We start from the raw sequence: 19,678 nt of genomic DNA on the forward strand, positions 1-19,678 counted from the left end.
TGTCCCTGCTGCATAAAACATTGCCTTCTATATATGATATCTACGACTATAACGGTGAGGTTTGGAGCGGAAGTAAACATGCATTTCTTCTTCTTTGTTAATAATAGGTGCATTTTTCATCACACACGGCAACCTCCTGACCCCCGCCCCTACTATGTTGCAATCTTAATACATATTGAGTTAAAATTGAATTAAAAAAATAGAAACTATACAACAAAGTCACATGATTATCCATTAAGAACCCTTCAACTTTAGATGACCACAAAGTGCACAAATAACAACAACAAACAAAGAGATGAAAATCATTATATATTATAAATAATCAATAACCAATAATAATAAATAATAATGTGTTAAAAAAATAATCTATTCAAATATATATATGATTTTTGGCCAGTGTTAGCTGTTCTGAGGAAACAGATCATTTGAAATGTGTAAATAAAGATTGAAGTATGGCCACAAAAGAATGTTTGAAATGTCTTGGGAAATGTGCAAGATGATAGAGTGACGTTCTTTTCTCTCTCTCTCGATCGCTCTCTCGCTCGATCTCTCGCTTTCTCTCTCGCTGGGTGTCTCTCTTTCCTCTCGTTTAGCCTTAGTTCACTCTCTCTTGTGTGCCGAGAGAAAGCGGCACTCGGGATTATCCGACCCCCGACACGGCTAACCCAGCGTTAGCAAGTCGGCCAACGGGCGTCAGCAACTAAACGCCGAACGGGGCATCATCGTCCGATCCCCGCGACGAGTGATGAAAGCCCCCCGGAGCGGCTGAAAGTGGGGAAATATCGCCAAAAAAACTAGTTGCCGGACCATGCCGTGGCGACTCTTTGGAGATCTTTCCACTCGGAATCGGCTAACTTAAAAGCTAGCAGCAAACAACTATTAGTTAATTGGCTTTAGGTTGAAATGGCTGGCGCATGTTTTTCTCTGTCGTAGGGACAGTTGGGAAAGTTAAACACGGGAATTTGATGACAATCCAAAGTCAGCATTTTTTTTTAAAGTGTCAACTTCGGAGGACTCGACTGGAACGGAAGCGAAAATGAAGAAGCAGTTTAATCGCATGAAACAGCTCGCCAATCAAACCGTTGGAAGGCAAGTATATAGCAATGTGTCTTGTTTATTCCGGAACAAAATTGCAACGATCTGCTTTATTCTGGATTTTTTTTTATGCGATGATCACTTCACTCATGACTTTTTTTCACTAAGTCTGCCAAATGAGGATCACATGAACGGAGACGAGGAGTGCTGTCTTTTATATAGTCATCATTTGCTTTTCAGAAATGGGCTTAAAATTGGAGGAATTCTTTCAAAGTCAGGATTTGGCAACCTTGGGAGCCTAAATAATTCATATTCCTAACTGTGGGTTCTTTAAAAATATATTAAAATGTATGCACTTGACACTTTTAAAGTACAAAAAGTCTCAAAATGATTATAACAACATTGATATGTGGCTGCTAATCAATGAGTATCAAAGAGTATGTACATGGAGAAGGGATTTTAATTTTAAAAAATATGATTAAAACAGTCCTAGAGGTGGCAACGCTTTTATTGGTGGAGTCTGGACTCACATTTTTATCTTACAGGTTCGCGGAGAGCCGTAGATGGCCCGCGAGCCATAATTTCTGGCCGCATACTATGAAATGTGAGTTGCCTCACAATTTTGAGGTTTGGGGTTCGATTTGGCGCCGGAGTGTGTATGGTCATGGTTTTGTTTGGGGTTTTCTAGTAAGCTTTGGCTTCCTTCCACATTCCAAAAACATGCAGCGCAAAAAAATTCTAAACTGTGGACGGGAATGTGTGTGTGCGCGTGTGTGTGTGTGTGTTTGTGTATGTTTATCTCCATGTTCCTATTGATTGCCACTCAAGCACGTTCGTGTTTGTGATTACATCTTCCCGTCAGTTCCCATGACGCCCTGCTGAGAAATCTGACATATGCTGGTTATTTTACCAGCAAATCCTCTAACAAACACAACAAAATCCATTGCCGCAATGGTTGTATGGGTTGTCTGTTGTGCCTGTTTTAAAAGAATTCAGAAGATTTGCCTCTTGGGTTCTTTGACTGTGACGTTTATAGACGAAAAAGTAGCGTGACTGTATTAAACAAGCTCTTAAAAGTGCCGATTTGCATAAAAAGGCCGCTTTAATTTGATTACACAAACCCAAACTATTTAAAAATGCGTCAGGAAGAGAAGTTTGTGCCAAATCTATCATGCGATTGGATCCCTGAGGGGATAAATTGAAAAACAGTCGGTGAATAAATAATGATAAAAAAATAAAATGGTAATTTGCCAAGCTCAAAAGCTTCTAGGAGAGTGTGTTCTCTGGCTATTATGTCTATAAAGTATGATGACTTTCATGTTGAACACTAAAGTGGTCAAAGTCATGGCCAATGGCTACTTTGAAACTAATTAATCAATTAATCCCTCTAGCAGAGCTTTTATTTTTCAGGATATGTGAACTGCACCGATTATCATAAGAACCGGTGCAGCTGCTATACTCGTACTGTAAAAGAGCCGTAAAGGAAAGCTGAAAGAATGATGATGTGGAAAGCAGACATGAATGTGTATATTCAAAAGAATGAAGTGTGTTTCGTGCTCGTATGTCAGTGTTTTTGGATCTGTCCAAGCATGGAGCAAACCTTTGGGGTTGAAGGTGGCGCCCGTCTCGGCCGGGTTCCTGCGATTGTGCCAAGGCGGAATGCGAGGTCCGTCGTGCGGCCAACGAGAGGAAATCTCGCCTTGTGCTGGTTTTTGCAAACAGGAAACCGCCTCGACGTGACTTTCTAGCCAGAGAGACTCGAGAGCTGGCGAGATTGATGGCGGCGTGGAAGTCCAGCGGCGTGTCCTCCATACACGGAAAGTGTTTATTTCAGTTGGGGTTGCGCGAACGAACTCTTTGGCCTCATATGGGATGTAAAAATAATATAAAAATAGTACTACAGTACTGTGTATGCTTATTTTTTTTGTAAAATACCTTGTTTGTAGCCCTTTTTTTTTTTTTTACTACCGTTGACGGTCTCATCACTCACTTTATCCTCACTAAGATCGTGGGGGGTGCTGGAGTGGATCCCAGCTGACGTTGGGCCAGAGATGGGGACACCCTGAATGGGTGGCCACCCAATCGCAGGGCACGAGGAGACAAACAACCAATCATAGCTAGGGGGCAATTTAGAGGGTCTAATCAGCCTATCATGCATGTCTTTGGAATGTGGGAGGAAACCGGAGCACCCGGAGAAAACCCACACAGGCCCGGGGACAACATGTAAACTCCACACAGTTGGACCGACCTGGATTTGAACCCAGGTTTCCCTACTGTGAGGCCATAAAAAATAGAATGTAGACGTTTGACTGGTTAAGATAAGTGAAAACAATCATGGCGTTTAAAGTGTCTCCCATTCTTTATTTTTGTTTGTTTTGTTAAACTTTTTCAGGTACTACAATGACTATCAGTGACTCAATCACCCCAAACATGGCGTCCATCTGAAGCGCATTCTATACTGTTGCATTTTTTAATCCTATCCAAAACCACAGTGAGCTCATGGTGACCCAATCGGAAATAGTCATTGTCGGAAGGGTGTTTTTCCTTCTGACTAAATGTCACATTTAAATAAAAGACGTGTTTTTTTAGGGTGTCACCAGACAGCCCTGGGAACAGGAAGGTGTGGCATCTTTTGATTGGATTCCAAGACAATTAAAATGGGAGAGTTCTTTAACCACAAATAGTTTGTTGTCATTCAAAGTTTGAAGGTCTGAAAACCTGGAACAGTTTTTGACCTGGTATGGTTGAACGGAGGGGACTGGAGTACCCAGAGAAAACCCACACAACATGCAAAAGCACTTGGGATTGAACTCTCCTTTCAAATTTCCATTTGAATCATTTTCCCTTGGCGATTTGTTATCAACCGTTTTAAAAAAAATATCCCCAACAAAACCGATGACCAAATCCTTTCCAGTCTTTTATTTTGAATTTTTTTCTCAGGCAATTGAAAACATGAACCGTACGTATACCTATCGTCACGTCAAATCATAGAAAACCGTTTCACCGACCCGAAAATCCATTTGCCGTTGCACAAAAACAATTAGCGCCGTAGCCACGCCGCACAAGTCGATTGTTAGACGGCTAGCTCGCAAAGTCGGTGGCGTCGGAGTCACTCAATTATTCTCCTAGGCCTTTCATCCGGGTCCAGTATCCATTACCGGGAGCCGCAAGCTGCCAACTGTTGTAAACAGAAAGCTAACAGAAGCTCGATTGTGCTTCCGGTGGCGGTATTCTCTTACACTTTGATCGTTAATTGCCATGGTTACCGTTCCCAACTGACGGCCAAAGTGGTCAACGCTTGAATTTATACACTTCCTTGTCATGTTTAAACTCATAACCTCTTCTACTTCATTTTGACATTACTTCTTACTTGATCTTGAGGAATCCTTGCCTTCGGACAAACGGTCCAGAACAGTTTTCAGGGAGTCCTCAGGTCTGTTCCTACACTGGAAGACCCACATTTACCAAGCAGAGTATCGTGATGTGCTATTATTTCGAAATATTGCTACAATGTTAGGTTTTGCAAGAGTTTTTTTGTGCATCAAGCTCATTGATTGCTTTGAATTTTCTCATTCTCGAAAAAAGTCAAGGATTTACTAGAGCAAGGGTGTCAAACTCGGGTTGGTACACGGGCCACATTAACGTCAACTTTATTTCATGCAGGCCGGACCATTTTAGATATAATATTCAGACTTTTTTTTAATAAATGGATTAAAAGAACTGGATTAAAAGCCCTGAATATTCCATTTTTTATAGATCTAAAACAATGTTTATTTTAGCTTTTTTTATATATTTTAGATTTTACAACATGATTTTTGAACTAAAAACACAGAAAAAATGGATTAAAAAATGACAATTATTGATTCAAAAGGGGGGAAATCAGGAAATTTAATATACATCTATACTCTTCATTTTAATTTGATCCTAAAACAGAAAGTCGGCACTCATGATTTACTTTCCCGGGCCACACAAAATGATGCAGCGGGCCAGATTTGGCCCCCGGGCCGCCACTTTGACACATGTGTACTAGAGTTACTGGCTCGGCATGTTTTGATGACTACACCAATTAGCATTTTTTTTAGCATTAGCATTTGAACCAAACCACATGAACGCCGAGTCTTGAGTCAGAGCACGCAATCCCACACTGTGGCTTCATATTATGAATGTAAATTACCGTAACATCCTGAACGATTAAATCCCGCTTTTTCATAGCCCGGCTTCGGCTGCAACTGATCTCAAGTGTTACCCTCATATTTTTTCCCCGTTGTTCTCCATTTTACTATTGTCAATTCAACATATATTTGTTCTTATTGTCTGATAAAACGAAACATCGCCCTCCCAAAAATTGCCCCTTTAACTCCAGTGCGACTTATATTTTGCTTTTTCGTTGATTATTGTTTTGTTGGTGCGACTTATAGTCCGAAAATACGGTACAATAGCCTCTTTGCATGGCACGATGACACAAAAAATAACCCACGCATTGGCTTTACATGACTTGAGTTTGAAACCCTCCACCGTTATTTGTATTTCTTTCCATGAAAGCCTCAAACTATCGTTCCTGTCCGTCCGTCCGTCTGTGTCAGTCTGGCTGTTTTTTGCCTCCATGTTTGTAATGGAAAACAGCTGTTCTCCGCTCTGGTGAGGTTACTATAGTTCAACGTGAACACGGTGTGCGAGCCAGAATTCATTGAAATCTCCTGTTCACCCAATTGAACGGTGTCATCATGTTGAGGGGAAAGTGGTCATAAAATGATGCAGTGGAATTTGTAACATGCTACGTTTAAAACCGCTTCATTTAGGCTAATAACTCATTTATCTTTTTTTTTTAGTAGTTGATTCATAAGCAGCACTATTAATACACACGTTTATTGTCATACATTAAAATGGGTGGCGAACAAGTTAGACACAAAGAGCCATAATGGCGTCTACATAGAAAATCTAATCTGCCACATTATTTTTTTAATTATTAATTGTTTTTAATTAGCCCTGATGAATTTGAGTGTGTGAAGAAGAAGGGATCATAGTCGGAAAATTACGGTCATTGCACTCTTTATTTGATAATAACCGTAATAATCTTTTGTTGTCTATAATCCTAAAATGACTGCAGACTTTGACTGACCAGATTCCTTTCCCTTATTAGTGTTTCGGGTTGAGATGGCTCAACCATCAAAACAGTCCAAAATTCAGCAACAGGTCTTGTTTTTTCCCGCAACTGCTTAAATTATGACGAGCAAGCATTGCTAAATCAGCATTACACAAGAGAATGAGTCTTAAGATAAGAGTCAACTTGTTCAGCGACACAGTAACAGGTCCAACTGGTAAGCGACCCACTAATGGCAAAGCTTTTGAAAAGCAAACATTAGTTCTTCTCCTTTTAAGTGAATTTAATCAGTCTGACCTCACAAGATCCAACCATCAGTCGACTAATGATAGGCTGAAACTGAACTCCCTATTTGAGCCCGTGCCAGGCGTTCTCATTAGTATTTGATTAAATATCTGGAATAGTACTTTAATATTTTTTTATCTCCAGCACAACTTGTGTTATCTTTAGAGTTGGCTTGTACCAGATAACGTCCGTGTGGAGTTCAAGTTCAGTTTGGAAACCGACATGTCTGCAGGGTTTTCTAAATCCAGCCCCTATTTTTACATTCTTTGAAATAAAGGAGAGGTATCATGTTTGTCAGTGCTGATCATTTGTTTTTCTTTCTCACCCACAGAGCAGAGAAAACAGAAGTCCTCAGCGATGACCTTTTACAGGTAAACCATTAATCGGACCAAGTAGAGCTGGGACCAATTCAGGGAAAAACTGCATCTGTTTGGGATCGGACACCAATCTCAATGGTTTCGTCCCTGAAAATGCAGATAAACTGACTTCTTAGTAGCACTTCAATCTAAAGACGCATTTTCATGGAGCATAATTGCTTTAAATTGATTTTCCTTTGTCACGTGATTATCCACTAAAATGTTCTCACCAAAATACCAATTTACTGAATGACATTACTGTAAATCACATGTCAAAGTGGCGGCCCGGGGGCCAAATCTGGCCCGCCGCATCATTAATTGTAATTTTTGAATCCATTTTTCTGTGTTTTTAGTTCAAAAATCATTTTGTAAAATCTAAAAATATATTTAAAAAAAAAAACTAAAATAAACATTGTTTTAGATCTATAAAAAACAGAATATTCAGGGCTTTTAATCCAGTTCTTTTAATCCATTTATAAAAAAAATAATCTAAATATTATATCTAAAATGGTCCGGCCCACGTGAAATCAAGTTGACGTTAAAGCGGCCCGCGAACAACCCGAGTCTGACACCCCTGCTGTAAATAAAACCCTTTCTATGACACTTATGATACTGAAAATGTTTTCTTAAGATTCATATCCTATTTGCAGTCTACATTTCTTGTGAAATCGACATACAAAAGAAGTTGTGAAAGTCTTCCGCAATAACAAAATCTGAGCCCTTGTCCCTATCAATGTGACGGTTCTGTAAAGCAATCTTTCCGCACGTTAACACTCCGGATTCTGTCTTTCCTCTGTAGCTATCTTGAGGAAGAAGGTGGGGCTGATGCCAAATAATGGCTGCTCAGCAAAGGCATTCCAGACATGGATTTTCTTTGTCCCCAACTGGGTGTTGTCTTTGAGGCCGAAAACAGTGTGTTTGTTGTCGCAGCTTTTAACAAAACAACAAGTCTTGGTACAGTACGCACAGTTTTTGTTGTTGGTGTTTTTAAACCCAACGCAAGCAGACATCACAGATAGAACATGTTTTCCAAAGTTCTCACCTAATAGTATGTTAACATCTTAAAGCGGCACGGGTCGTAAAAATGTCCCGAGTTCATAAATTAGCCAAAATTCTCAATGAGAGTTGCATGGGAATGTATTAGTTTAAGAATTGTTTAACTTGGCAAGAGTACTCGTACTTCCTTGACCATTGCAGGGTGAAGTTTCCTTGCCCTAAGTGGTCTGGGATTAGCACTCAAACATGGATAATGGCTGGAACTCAAGCACAGTTCTAGGTTTTTCTTATGTAATTTTCGGACATTTTCTCAATAATCCCGACAAACTGGCATTATTTGGTGCTCTTAGTATAACCAAATTTGCTAGATTGCAATGTGGTAGAGTAGCAAACAACTTTTGCTGCACTTTTTTAGCAAAAAAAAAAAACAAAATAAGTCAACGTTTCAACTCATCACTCTGTGAGTCATGATTTGATTTCAGATTTTTTAGGATTCATTCCAAAGTTTTCCGCACCTTTCTCTTGGTAACCAGTCAACAAACACACACGGCGGGATAGGCAACTTCTTTGTCTTAATCCAAGTCTGGGATTCCCTGGCATTTAATACGTCACTGGATCGTCAAATCGGGTGAAACACGCCCTGCTGTTAGTCACTCATAACAGGAGTCGTGTTATGGTGTCCTGTATCCTGTTTTGAAAAGGAAAATATTTCCTAGTGATGCAAAGGCCAAACGCTTTGAATTCACGCCACCGTGCAGTTTTTTTTCATACGCGGACTCCAACGGAAAAGGAATCTCCCTCTGGTTTTTGTGCCAGGTGCTAAGCAAGCTCCATATGGGCAAAATGACAAGGCATGTTTGGGGAATTGGGGTGGAACCCAGCTGTTTTGGGAATGCCGGGGGCCACCGTGGGTCACGAGTGACGTAAGAGCGCCAGAACTGTGGGAGGCAAAATGGACACGGGGGGGACGGCTTATGTAGGCGGATATCTGCTGTGGAATTTTCACTCTGTTCTGTTTTTGGAACACAATTGTCTGGTATTTGGTTGATGCTCCCTAACTGCCCCCTGACTCCGCCCCCTCTCCGTCAGTGTACCGCCCGCCCTCCAAATTTCGACGTTCTGGTGGTGCATTGTCTCAACCCGGCCGGCTTTTGTTTTCCTTCTCGCTGAGATAAAGGAGTGAACTGGCAAAGCATTTTCCATTTCCTTTTGTCCGCTCCGGCGTTGTGAAAAAATGCGGGAAATGCCGCCGTGCACATTGTTGACGCCGGGCGTCCCGGTTCAAGCACCTGGCATCACAAGGACGGCAAACGACTTCCACTTGGCTTCGGACCAAAATAGTTCTGAGTCTCATCTTTGACCGCCTCGTCAATGGCCGTATTATATCTCCAAGACAGAGTGGATCTGTGTCAGGGCGCCGGAGACAGGAGAAAGCCTGTATAACCCTGACGCCTTTCGAACACTCGCAAACCAACGTCTCGGCCCTTTATTTGTAACGGTCCAGTGACCATTGCCATGGAAACGCTTTAAAGATAACATCCCGTTGTTGTTCTGTGAGGATCGTTCTCCTTATCAACCATGGTTGAACTCTGAACTTCTCACAAGACTGCCGTCGATGAAATTTAGCTAAACTGTCCACTTTTTTATTGACAACATTGCCCAACGACATAAAAAACAGAATAAAAGGGCGATAAAACGATAACGATAATTATCATGAAATCGTTTTTGTCAACTATGATCGATATCAAACACTTACGATAAAAATTCGATAATTTTAAACTGCAATTGCAGCACCCGACCACCACAGAGAACGGGGCGCTGTTGCGAGATAAACGCTAGTTCCGGACCAACGCTGAGGAGACGAGGAGGATGGGGGTGAAACGTAATTTTAGCATGTTAACACGGAGCATGAACACAAAAAGACTATAACAAAGCCAAAATAAGCGATTATGAGATGCAGGACAACACCAAGCCGACCCACTAAAAGATCCAAGTGATTTCTCCCTGGCATTTTCTTTCTTTTTTCAGCTTCTTTTTTTCTTCTTTTTTCATCACTGATCCTTTTCACCTTTTGAATGGATTTGACTTTAATATTTTAATATTTTCTTGCATAGATCGAGCGAAGGATGGAGTTGGTGCGTGTGGTGTCCCACAACACACACAAGAAAATGGTGTCATGCCTGCAGGGACACATTGGCGCCGATGCTGAGAAAAGACATGTAAGTCAACCCAACAATCGCCCAAAATGTCCCCCGATAACATATTCGATCGAAAATGTATTCATATAAAACTAAATGCTGAAATTCTACAGTTTTCTACATTTGTTTCAACATCATGTCAGGGTTTGACCTCCAAGCTAATGTTTTAGAGCGCACTATAGACAACTTTGAATTAGCATATGCATGTCAGTAGACCTGATGAATCTTTTGTGTTTTCTACCCCACACAACCCAACATGCACCACAGTCTGTACCACGTCTCTATACAGGAAATGGTCAGGTAATACAAGAAACATCACTACTTCACCCTTGGCCTGTTGTAAAGCACTTGTTCTATCCTATCTGCTCTTTACATTCGCTAACACTCGTGAATCCGTGCATGACTGTTCGGGTAGTAGATTAGGATGTTGGGTGCGTCCGTTACTTAACATTTCATAACTTGCCTGGTTTAAAGAACATTGCATTTGGTAGATTCACTTCACCTGGTCATGTTTGTATCCCATTTGTCTTCTACTTTTCCTCCTCTTTCGGCAAAAAACACTTCCAACTCCTGACTTTGTGAATGAACTCTTGCTCACTCAAATGGAAATTCTTGCCGAGATTTCCATTGGCCTCGGGCTTTCCAACAAGAACACGGACCGTTCCTTCGTTTAAAGCGAATTCATTTGAAACTAATCGTAGTTTGCATCTGCATTTTTGTCCGACGCAGAAAAAGCTTCCTCTGACGGCCTTGTCGCAGGCGATGGTGGAAGGTGGAAACCAGCTGGGCGAAGAATCATTAATAGGGTGAGTTTGTCAATGGTTGACATTTTAAATTTCTTTTTTTTCCCCCGCACATTTCATTTTCAGACATTGGGTTTTGTTGGTGACAATGAAAACGAAAGGCACAAAAACAGGATGTAAAATGGACATCATTCTGAAAGTAGTTTGCAGTCATCTGTTTGTCTGGAAATAATGAGGAAGAGTGCCAATAATGACTCATCCTCCAGTGGATGTGACGTTTTCGCAACCACTTTCACGGAAATACCAAATCGGGCAAGAGGCAGAGTGGTCTTTGAAATCGGTTGATGTTACCCGCCCACTTTGCCCCGACAGGAAGATGATGGAGGTGTGTGGGGACGCCGAGAGCCGCCTGGCATCGGAGCTGATGCTGCACGAACTACAGATAGAGAAAGACGTCCTGGATCCTCTCAGCCAATTGGCAGAGGTCAGAAAACTGTGTTTCACAGGTTGACATTTGGGGATGCAACTTGCAAATTTGGGTTTGCAGTTGGCAGTCCCGTGGCGCTGTAATATTTCAATCCGAGTAATACTTGCCGATCACTAAAGAAAAAAATTATTGAGTACGTTTCAGCTTTTAATATAATAATAATATATTCTGAACACCCGCTTTTTGCTTCTTCTAGGTTGACATACCCAACATTCTCAAACAGCGGAAACAGTTGGCCAAATTGGTCCTGGACTACGATTCTGCCAGAGCGAGGTCTGTTTGGTTACGGTTTAATAAACGGTTTGATTAGCCTTGTTAAAATCAGATCGGTCCCATCTTGGTTCAATAGCCGCTACCTGATCTTTAAAACCTCCAGACTACTGAGGGACTGTGTGGTAACGTCAGTCTCAGTCTGGAGAAGGTCCACACCTTGTGGACTTCTTGTGTGTGGCTCCAGTTTTTTTTAACTAGGTCTACAATGTCTTCTGTGTCTGTCTTGCTACTGCAACCAAGAAATTTCCCGAATACGGGATGAAATAAAGTTCTGACCTAACCTAACCTAGAAATTCCCTGTTTACAAATATTACATGATGCTCTGATACTATCATTAGTTTCAAATGTGAAATAGTCACACACTCGGATGACATTTTTGACCTGGAGTTTGATTTACAGCATTCGAAAAGAACCGTAGTACTGAAGCAAATGCGACTACTGGAGTGGATCCGATACTGGTTTTAAAATCTCATTGTGTGTATACTTCTATATTGGATTGGATTGGATAACTTTATTTGTTTGTGTCCAAACTCAGATGGTTGCAGGCGACCAAGTCAATAATCTCAGGAACAAACACGCAAGCACTGACAGCCAAAGCTGATCTTCTCAAGGAGGAAGTGGACGAGGCTATGAACAAAGTGGAACTTTGCAAGGTATCAAAAAACCGCGTGTAAAAACAAAGTGCTTCGTGTTCCTCGTTACCCGCACTTTCCACCCATTGGCTTCATAATCCACTCGCGGAAACGTCTCATGTTGCATTCTTACGACGCGTAGATCGAGTGACTCCTGAACGAATACGCAGACTGGCGGAGTTTTGTAGCCAAAGGGGTTGTGAAAAAGTTACGACGGCGACCAGCGAACATTCCAGGCCGTTTCGTTTCGAGCCTTGCCGACCAGTTTGCTGACGCACGCAGATGTCTATAAAAAATGCCTCGTCAGCACGAGTATGTCTGGAACTGTTGAAATTTGGTCATCGGCGCCTTTTTAGCGTGGGGATTCGCGCCGGCTTTTCTGCGTGTTTCCCCTCCCGTCATTTTGAGGATTTATGACTCGCATGGTGGTGTTACCGCACACCAAACCGACGATGAACTGTTCTCCTTATTTCTCGTAAAGCTACGCTAGCCTAACGCATCCTCACTTGTTATTTTTCCACCAGGACCAACTTGCCGCAGACATGTACAGTTTCTTCTCTAAAGAAGGAGATTACGCCTGCTATTTCTTAACGGTGAGTGCCCAAAGTGACCAAAGGAATTCCCAAAGCGCTCTCGTCTTCCTGTTTGGTTTGTCTCATTTTCTCTTCTTCTTTTCTCTTTCTGAAGCTTCTGGAAGCTCAAGCCGAATACCACCGGAAGTCTCTCACGTTATTGGAGGGCGTCTTGCCAAATATCCAGGCCCAGCAAGGTAAGGGGTCTGGGGAATCCACGTTCTCAATGTCAGGTCGAAGGAATCGTCACGTCAAGTCTTTGCGGTGCAATCGTGAGGAATTTGACATTTTGTGCTCAGATTCTTGGATCGAGAAGCCCGCCTTTGGCACCGCCCTGGAGGAACACCTGAAAAGAAGTGGGAGGGAGATCGCCCTGCCCATCGAGGCATGTGTCATGATGCTATTAGAGACTGGCATGAAGGAAGAGGTAATGGACGCCAAAGTGTTGGAAAACGTTATGCTGCAATTACAGTAATGCCTCGTTTAGCGCGGTGAATAGGTTTCAAGACTTGCCGCAGTAGGTGAATAGCAGCGATGTAAAGACAGTGTTTTCAGAGTATCTATTTAAAATTATTTGGACTTTTAGAACCCTCTTTTTTTAAATCCCCAAGGTAGACAGACACTACCAAATCCTCTCCAATTGTGGAAGCCAAAGTGTTGCCATTGTTAAAATAGTTATGTTGCAATTACAGTAATACCTCGTTTATCGTGGTGAATAGGTTTCAAGATTTTCCGCAATAGGTGAATAGCAGCGATGTAAAGACAGTGTTTTCAGAGTATCTATTTAATATTATTGGGAGTTTTAAAACCCTATCGGTACTCTTATTTAACTCCGTATTTGGTATTTGCCTGTGTGGCAATATCATCTCGCCATGCATTATCTTACACATGGCAGCGCCTTGTTTTTGTTTTGAGATAATTCTGCTGTCCTTGTGGTTTGAAAGCTGAGAATGACTTGGCATGTTCTCCAAACCGGACAGCTCACCAGTTTTGTTTTGCCGCCTCAAGACGCAGCTCATTAAAAGCCACACGGAGCCACGGTCTCGATTAGGTTGGCACGGTTGAGCGGATACTCCAAGTGTAAACAGGGGAAACCTTTACGCAATTCGTGACGGATGAAAAGACGGCGACTCTTGAAAACATTTTTAGAATACAATAGAGCAGACTTGTCTCCTGCTCATTAATCACGTTTCTGGCTGCGAGTCTGTTTGTCTTTTACGATATCTTGGGCGAGGTGCCATAATTTGTCCGTGTCTCAGGGTTTGTTCAGAATTGCAGCCGGGGCGTCCAAGCTAAAGAAGCTCAAAGCGGCGCTGGACTGTTCCACGTCACAATTGGAGGAGTTCTACTCCGACCCTCACGCCGTCGCCGGTATGACCAATTTCGGACTTTTCGTTAACGTAACGGAAAGCTAAACTGCTGGCGGATGTGCAATTTCAGGGGCGCTGAAGTCGTACCTGAGGGAACTTCCAGAACCTTTAATGACTCACCAGCTTTATGATGAATGGACGCAAGCATGCAGGCAGGTTTCCGTTTAAACAGACATAAGACAAGACGAAAAACGGGCGTAAACGATCCGATTTGATTGCTTCAGTTTAACAGATCAAGACAAACGTCTTCAGGCTCTGTGGATTGTCTGCGATAAGCTACCAAAGAACAACAAAAGCAACCTGAGGTAATCATTCCAACAATTCTTAACTAACCGCACTGTCCGATTATATAGCACGTATGTCTGACGTTGTCATTTGACCCACATGTAGATACCTGGTCAAGTTCTTGGCTAAACTGGCTCAGGATAGCGAGGTCAACAAAATGACTCCTAGCAACATTGCCATTGTCCTTGGACCAAATCTACTGTGGGCCAAGACTGAAGGGTAAGACCGCCTTCATCATCTTACTCATTGACTTTATTTTCAATTGTCTCTGATAACTTTTAAAGTCATTCTTTGATTTTTTTCGAATGCTTTATTATGGACCTATTCCAGATGACATAAAATAAGAAATAGCAGACAAAACAAAAAAACAGTTTTAAAAAAAATCAGGCAAAAAAAACGTAAGTCAACAAGAACAATAGTAGTCAAGATAATAATAACAATAACAACAATTCATCTTACAATCTCAATTTTTCCAAGATAAATAAATATTTAACCATATGCATGAATAGAAATGAAAAAGAAACAAAATTTTGTTGATTTTAGGGTCGTCTGAAGTCACCTCTTGTTCATTTTTGGTGTCACCGCCCATTGTTTTCCGGGGTCTAGCGAACCCAAAGATCATTCCCTTCCACTACATCTTGTCTTTACCAATTTCCCCCAGGAGTTTGGCAGAAATGGCCGCAGCTACATCCGTACACGTGGTGGCCATCATCGAACCCATCATCCAACACGCCGACTGGTTCTTCCCCGAGGGTAATTTTCGCACATTTTCACTCCGTGGTCACGTCCACAGAAAAGAGCACCCCAAACCAGAACGTCAAGTTGGACCTCACCGAAACCATTTCCCATCTCGCAGATGTGGACTTCAACGTGTCGGGCATGTTCGCGATGCCCGTCCCCTCCTCCAACCACAACAGTCACCAGGATTACGACAGCGGCACCATTGAGAGGAAGCGACCGGGCAGTCTGGTGGGGCCGGAGACGGACGCCAACCGCAAAGACAAGTAAACGCATCTCGTTATCTTGACGGCTTCCGTCCAGTCCACTTGGCTTTGATTTGGCTTCCCGATCGCTGTACTAACGGGTGATTAGATCCAGACGCCGGTTGGTTATCTACAGATTCTCAACCGTCTCACTCACGCTTTTTGTGTCCTCTGGATTTAATTTCATGATTCTTTGTCCTGGTGTCACGGTTCTGATCAATCCCGTGGTCTTCTCTGTTTATCTCCTTCACTTTCTCACCTCCACCCCCGACACGGTAGCACCTCTAACAGCACCCTCCGTAGAGGCAGTACCACTTTAGGTAGAAAGCAGCACACCTCACCCGCCTTCCAGCCCCCCTTGCCCCCCGTGGAGGTTTCGGTGCAGGTCCCGCTCGATCCCCAGCCGCAAGAGAACCCCAATAGCTTGGCGCAGGGTCTGGCCACCCTGGCTGCCGCGCAGCAGCTTCTTGCGCAGCACACGGACGAGCTCAGGTAAGAGCTGCTCGGTCCTCCCCAAAAGATGGGGCTGCATGCTTTAACAAGTTGATCAAAATGCTCAATTTGTGCTCACAAAGGCAAACTAACTAACCCCTGGTGTGCGTGGGATTTTGTCACTGACTCAGTGTCTACTCATTTTAAATGTAGAGAGATAAAATAACAAGATAGGTGCAGATAAAACTACAACGGGTTATAGGTTTTTTGGGTAGACCTTGCTTGAATTTGGGGCTGTTCTTAGGTCACTTTGTGTGAATTTAGGATATTTAAAAATGCAGAAGCTTGACGGTTCCTTAACTTCTTTTACCTTGGTCAAGCAACCCGAAGCTGCGTGACCCCGCGGCCGCGCCGACCCCCCACCTCCACCGGAACGGTTCTGGCGCAGGAAGCCAGGCTGCCGGACAGATGGGCGGCGGGAACAGTAGAGGTGAGTCCACCTACCGTGAGAAAGTCACAAGACGACCAGCAATGTCGGCATATTATAGAATGTAATATTAGGCACTTAACAATGAAAAGGTATGAGTAGACTCGTACGTGTTTGTCGGGTGGTGCGTTGCGCCGATGAGTTGAAAAGTAAGTAATTCCTCCTGAATGAATTTTTCAGTGGTGAAGAAACAGGCGCCGGCTCCGCCCAAACCCCTCAACCCTTTAGCCCAGCCCCTGAGCCCGCCCTTGAGGCCCCCGTCGAGCCACTCCCCGACCTCCCCGGCGTCCCCCGCCTCTCAGCATTACGGCACTCCCCGGCGCCACTCCAGCAACCAGCCGCCCATCCAGGCCCCCAGCCACCCGCCCCCGGAGCCGCCGACCCAAACGGCTTCCCCGGGTCAACACGGCGGCGAATCGGCCAGCGCCGAGCCCTCGCCCCCGGAGTCCCCCTCGCCGCCGGACAGCCCCCCGCCGCCCGCCGCTTCCCCGTCGCCCTACCAGACCGGCTCGCTCCCCCGGCCGCGCCCCGTCCCCAAGCCCAGGAACAGGCCCAGCGTGCCTCCGCCGCCGCAGCCCGCCAGCGTGCCCGGAGACGCCAATGGGATCTGCGCAACTGCTTACAAAATGATGGGTGAGCTTCTTTTCTACCCCCTGCTTTGGTAAAAAAAAATCAAATTTATTAACATAGCATAAAAATATAAAGATGTTTGCGCATTTATTAGAAAAATCGCTTCAGGTCCGTATGCTACAGCTAAATTTAGATTAGATTAGATTAGATAACGTTTTTCATCCCGTATTCAGGCAATTTCATTGTCACAGTAGCAAGAGGGTGTGAATACAGACACAGAAAAAGACATTTTAGACATAAATAAATAGGTAATAAATAAGTTAATACATGAATATATATAAATAAATGAATAAATATATATATAAATAAATACATATATTGATAAATAAATTTAAATAAATAACTTGATAAATAAATAAATTAAAATATATAACTTAATAAATAAATAAATTAAAATAAATATCTTTAAATAAATAAATTGAAATATAAATAAATAAAAATAATAGATTTGATTGTTAATTTTAGCCTGGAGACCAGACTTGGAGCATCTAGCACGGTGATGTTCAAACTTTTTTCCTTCTTAGTACCACTTTGTCCAGTTTCCTACATTGATGTCATGTTTTGAGCCCTGAGCTAATGTTTACGTTCCCAGCTCCAGGTAGTGTTTAGTATTTTTGTCATTTGATGCGGGCCGTGATCTAGCGCTAAGGGTGTCGTACCATGCAACTTAAATGCAAATCCTGCCGTCTTCTGTTTAGATCCGGGCATGTCCTTCAAAGGACTGAGTCGCGCTCTGGTACCGGATCTCAGCGCGGACCAGCAGACGGAACCGCCGCTTCCCAAAGACTGCGAGCTGGACAGCGAGAGCACCGTCCTATAAGGGAGGCCCACCTCTTTAGTTTCTTTCTTATTCAATCATTTCTTTTCTTTTTTCCTAAACACGCACGTGTGCCGTTCTTCCGCCATTTGGGGTCTTTGACCAAGCACCCATGCCAAAATCCACCCTCTTAGGTCATGCCGAAAATGACATCGCTATCACTTGGCAAATACGCAAATGAAAAATTGAAGGTGTTGGCATTTTGCCGTGATGAATTGAAACGTTAAAAACGAACCCTTCGTAAAAAAAATGAAATGACAAAAGGGTCTTCTTCAACTGGGGGAGTCAAAAACTTCCAAGCGATGACTGCAGGTTTCCAGTCATCTCATATCCATATTTTTTCCCCTCCATCCTTTCTCTCGCGTTTGTATTTATTTACCTCCCACATTTAAACACACACACACACATTTCCTAGGACTCGACACACTCGTTAGAGTCACTACATGTAAATAAAGCCTTAATAGAATAAAAGCATTTTGATTTACTGTATAGAACGGGAAGCCCTTTTAGCATTTGGCCATTAGCATCCATCACCGGCTTGTACGAAAATTCAATTTGTTCTCACTATAGCATGACGACACGTTGGGCGTGTTGATTTATCTCGCTTGAGTGCCCAAATAGTTTATTTGTTTTTTACTTTTAACTGGAGACGAAGCTTATCGACTCAATGCTAAAACGGCTTTTCGACAAAAAAACTGCTCTTTTTTACGACTGCAGTATTTTTGGTGTTTCAGGGATGATGTCATAGGAAAGCGCGGCATAGCAGGAAGGTCTACTTTTAAAACATTTCGCGAGCGCAAGTAGCGGGGTCGGCCGCCGTCCCCGAGCCTCAACGCACTCGGTGTTTTTTTTTTGCCTTTCTCCGGGTGTGATGAATGTAAAGCGGAAGGATTTTTCTTTTTTCCTCTTCAAAAAATGCCTCTTTTTCTCAAGCTAATATTGCACAGGCCATGAATCCTTTTTTCTTTGTTATTTAAAAAAAATGAATGGATCCCCACTGAGCTGAGGACACACAACAACAACCTCGGTAGTGACGTGCGGGACAACTATTTGATCTCTTAAGTAATGCAGAGGTCTTGTTCCCAGAGAACAGCCACACAAAATGGTACCGATGGTAAAATAAGTTTTGGATGATGCAGTTTTCCTGGAAATATGTGACCCCTAAATACCCCAAAGACAATCAAATGCCCCCCATTTTTCCACTCTGCTCTTGTCACTCTATGCCTTATACACCCACTGAAAACCCACACACACCCACACACACACACTCACTCACTCCTTCCCTGCAAATCAAGACCAAGAAATGCCATTAAGCGAGACGTGATGACGCTGCGTTTTGAAGCTCCATAGTTTTGTATGTTTGTGGTATGGTGAGCTGATATGTGGAATAAGGTATCTTATATGAATGCTTGGTTATACATGCTTTCCAAAGAAAATAAAGTGTATGAAGAACAATATTTCATTGCCTGGGACAATTTTGTATAGAGGCTTTATTGTAGTATTTCTAAAGGGAGGTGCATTTAGATGTATATATTTAGATGTGTATGTATATGTGTATATATATATATATATATATATATATATATATGTGTGTGTGTGTGTATATATGTGTATATATATACACATATATATGTATGTATATATATATGTATATATACATATATGTATGTGTATATATATATGTATATATATGTAGATGTGTATATATATGTATATATATACATATATATATATATATATATAAACATGCATATGCATATACATATGTATACTACATACATATATATTTTTTAATATATATCCAAACATGCATATACATATACTACATACATGTGTATATGCATATACATATATATACTACATACATATGTATGTGTATATATATATATATGTATGTATATATATATACTACATACATGTGTATATATATATATATTTTTAAATATATATATACACCTGCATATGCATATACATATATATACTACATGTGTGTATA

General features: G+C 42.2%; 1 protein-coding gene across 3 annotated transcripts; it reads left to right on the plus strand.

The window, feature by feature from the left end:
- Positions 1 to 471: 471 nt before the first annotated feature.
- On the plus strand, positions 472 to 19,139 carry arhgap17a (Rho GTPase activating protein 17a). Of its 3 annotated transcripts, XM_077626779.1 has the most exons (21): positions 473 to 1,089; positions 6,753 to 6,792; positions 9,888 to 9,992; positions 10,239 to 10,271; positions 10,701 to 10,777; positions 11,087 to 11,198; positions 11,398 to 11,474; positions 12,010 to 12,127; positions 12,631 to 12,699; positions 12,794 to 12,875; positions 12,978 to 13,105; positions 13,938 to 14,049; positions 14,119 to 14,200; positions 14,273 to 14,353; positions 14,439 to 14,552; positions 14,995 to 15,086; positions 15,190 to 15,337; positions 15,596 to 15,808; positions 16,129 to 16,238; positions 16,416 to 16,868; positions 17,564 to 19,139. In XM_077626779.1, the coding sequence occupies exons 1-21, from the start codon at positions 1,037 to 1,039 to the stop codon at positions 17,683 to 17,685; spliced, it is 2,421 nt and encodes an 806-aa protein (XP_077482905.1). In that variant the 5' UTR covers positions 473 to 1,036; the 3' UTR covers positions 17,686 to 19,139. The 3 variants fall into 3 exon arrangements, with proteins under 3 accessions (XP_077482907.1, XP_077482905.1, XP_077482906.1); XM_077626781.1 differs by lacking the exon at positions 15,596 to 15,808 and having other exon boundaries at positions 472 to 1,089; XM_077626780.1 differs by lacking the exon at positions 10,239 to 10,271.
- The last annotated feature ends 539 nt before the right edge of the window (positions 19,140 to 19,678 follow it).

This window comes from Stigmatopora argus, chromosome 18 (genome assembly GCF_051989625.1).
Source record: "Stigmatopora argus isolate UIUO_Sarg chromosome 18, RoL_Sarg_1.0, whole genome shotgun sequence".
NCBI lineage: Eukaryota > Metazoa > Chordata > Actinopteri > Syngnathiformes > Syngnathidae > Stigmatopora > Stigmatopora argus.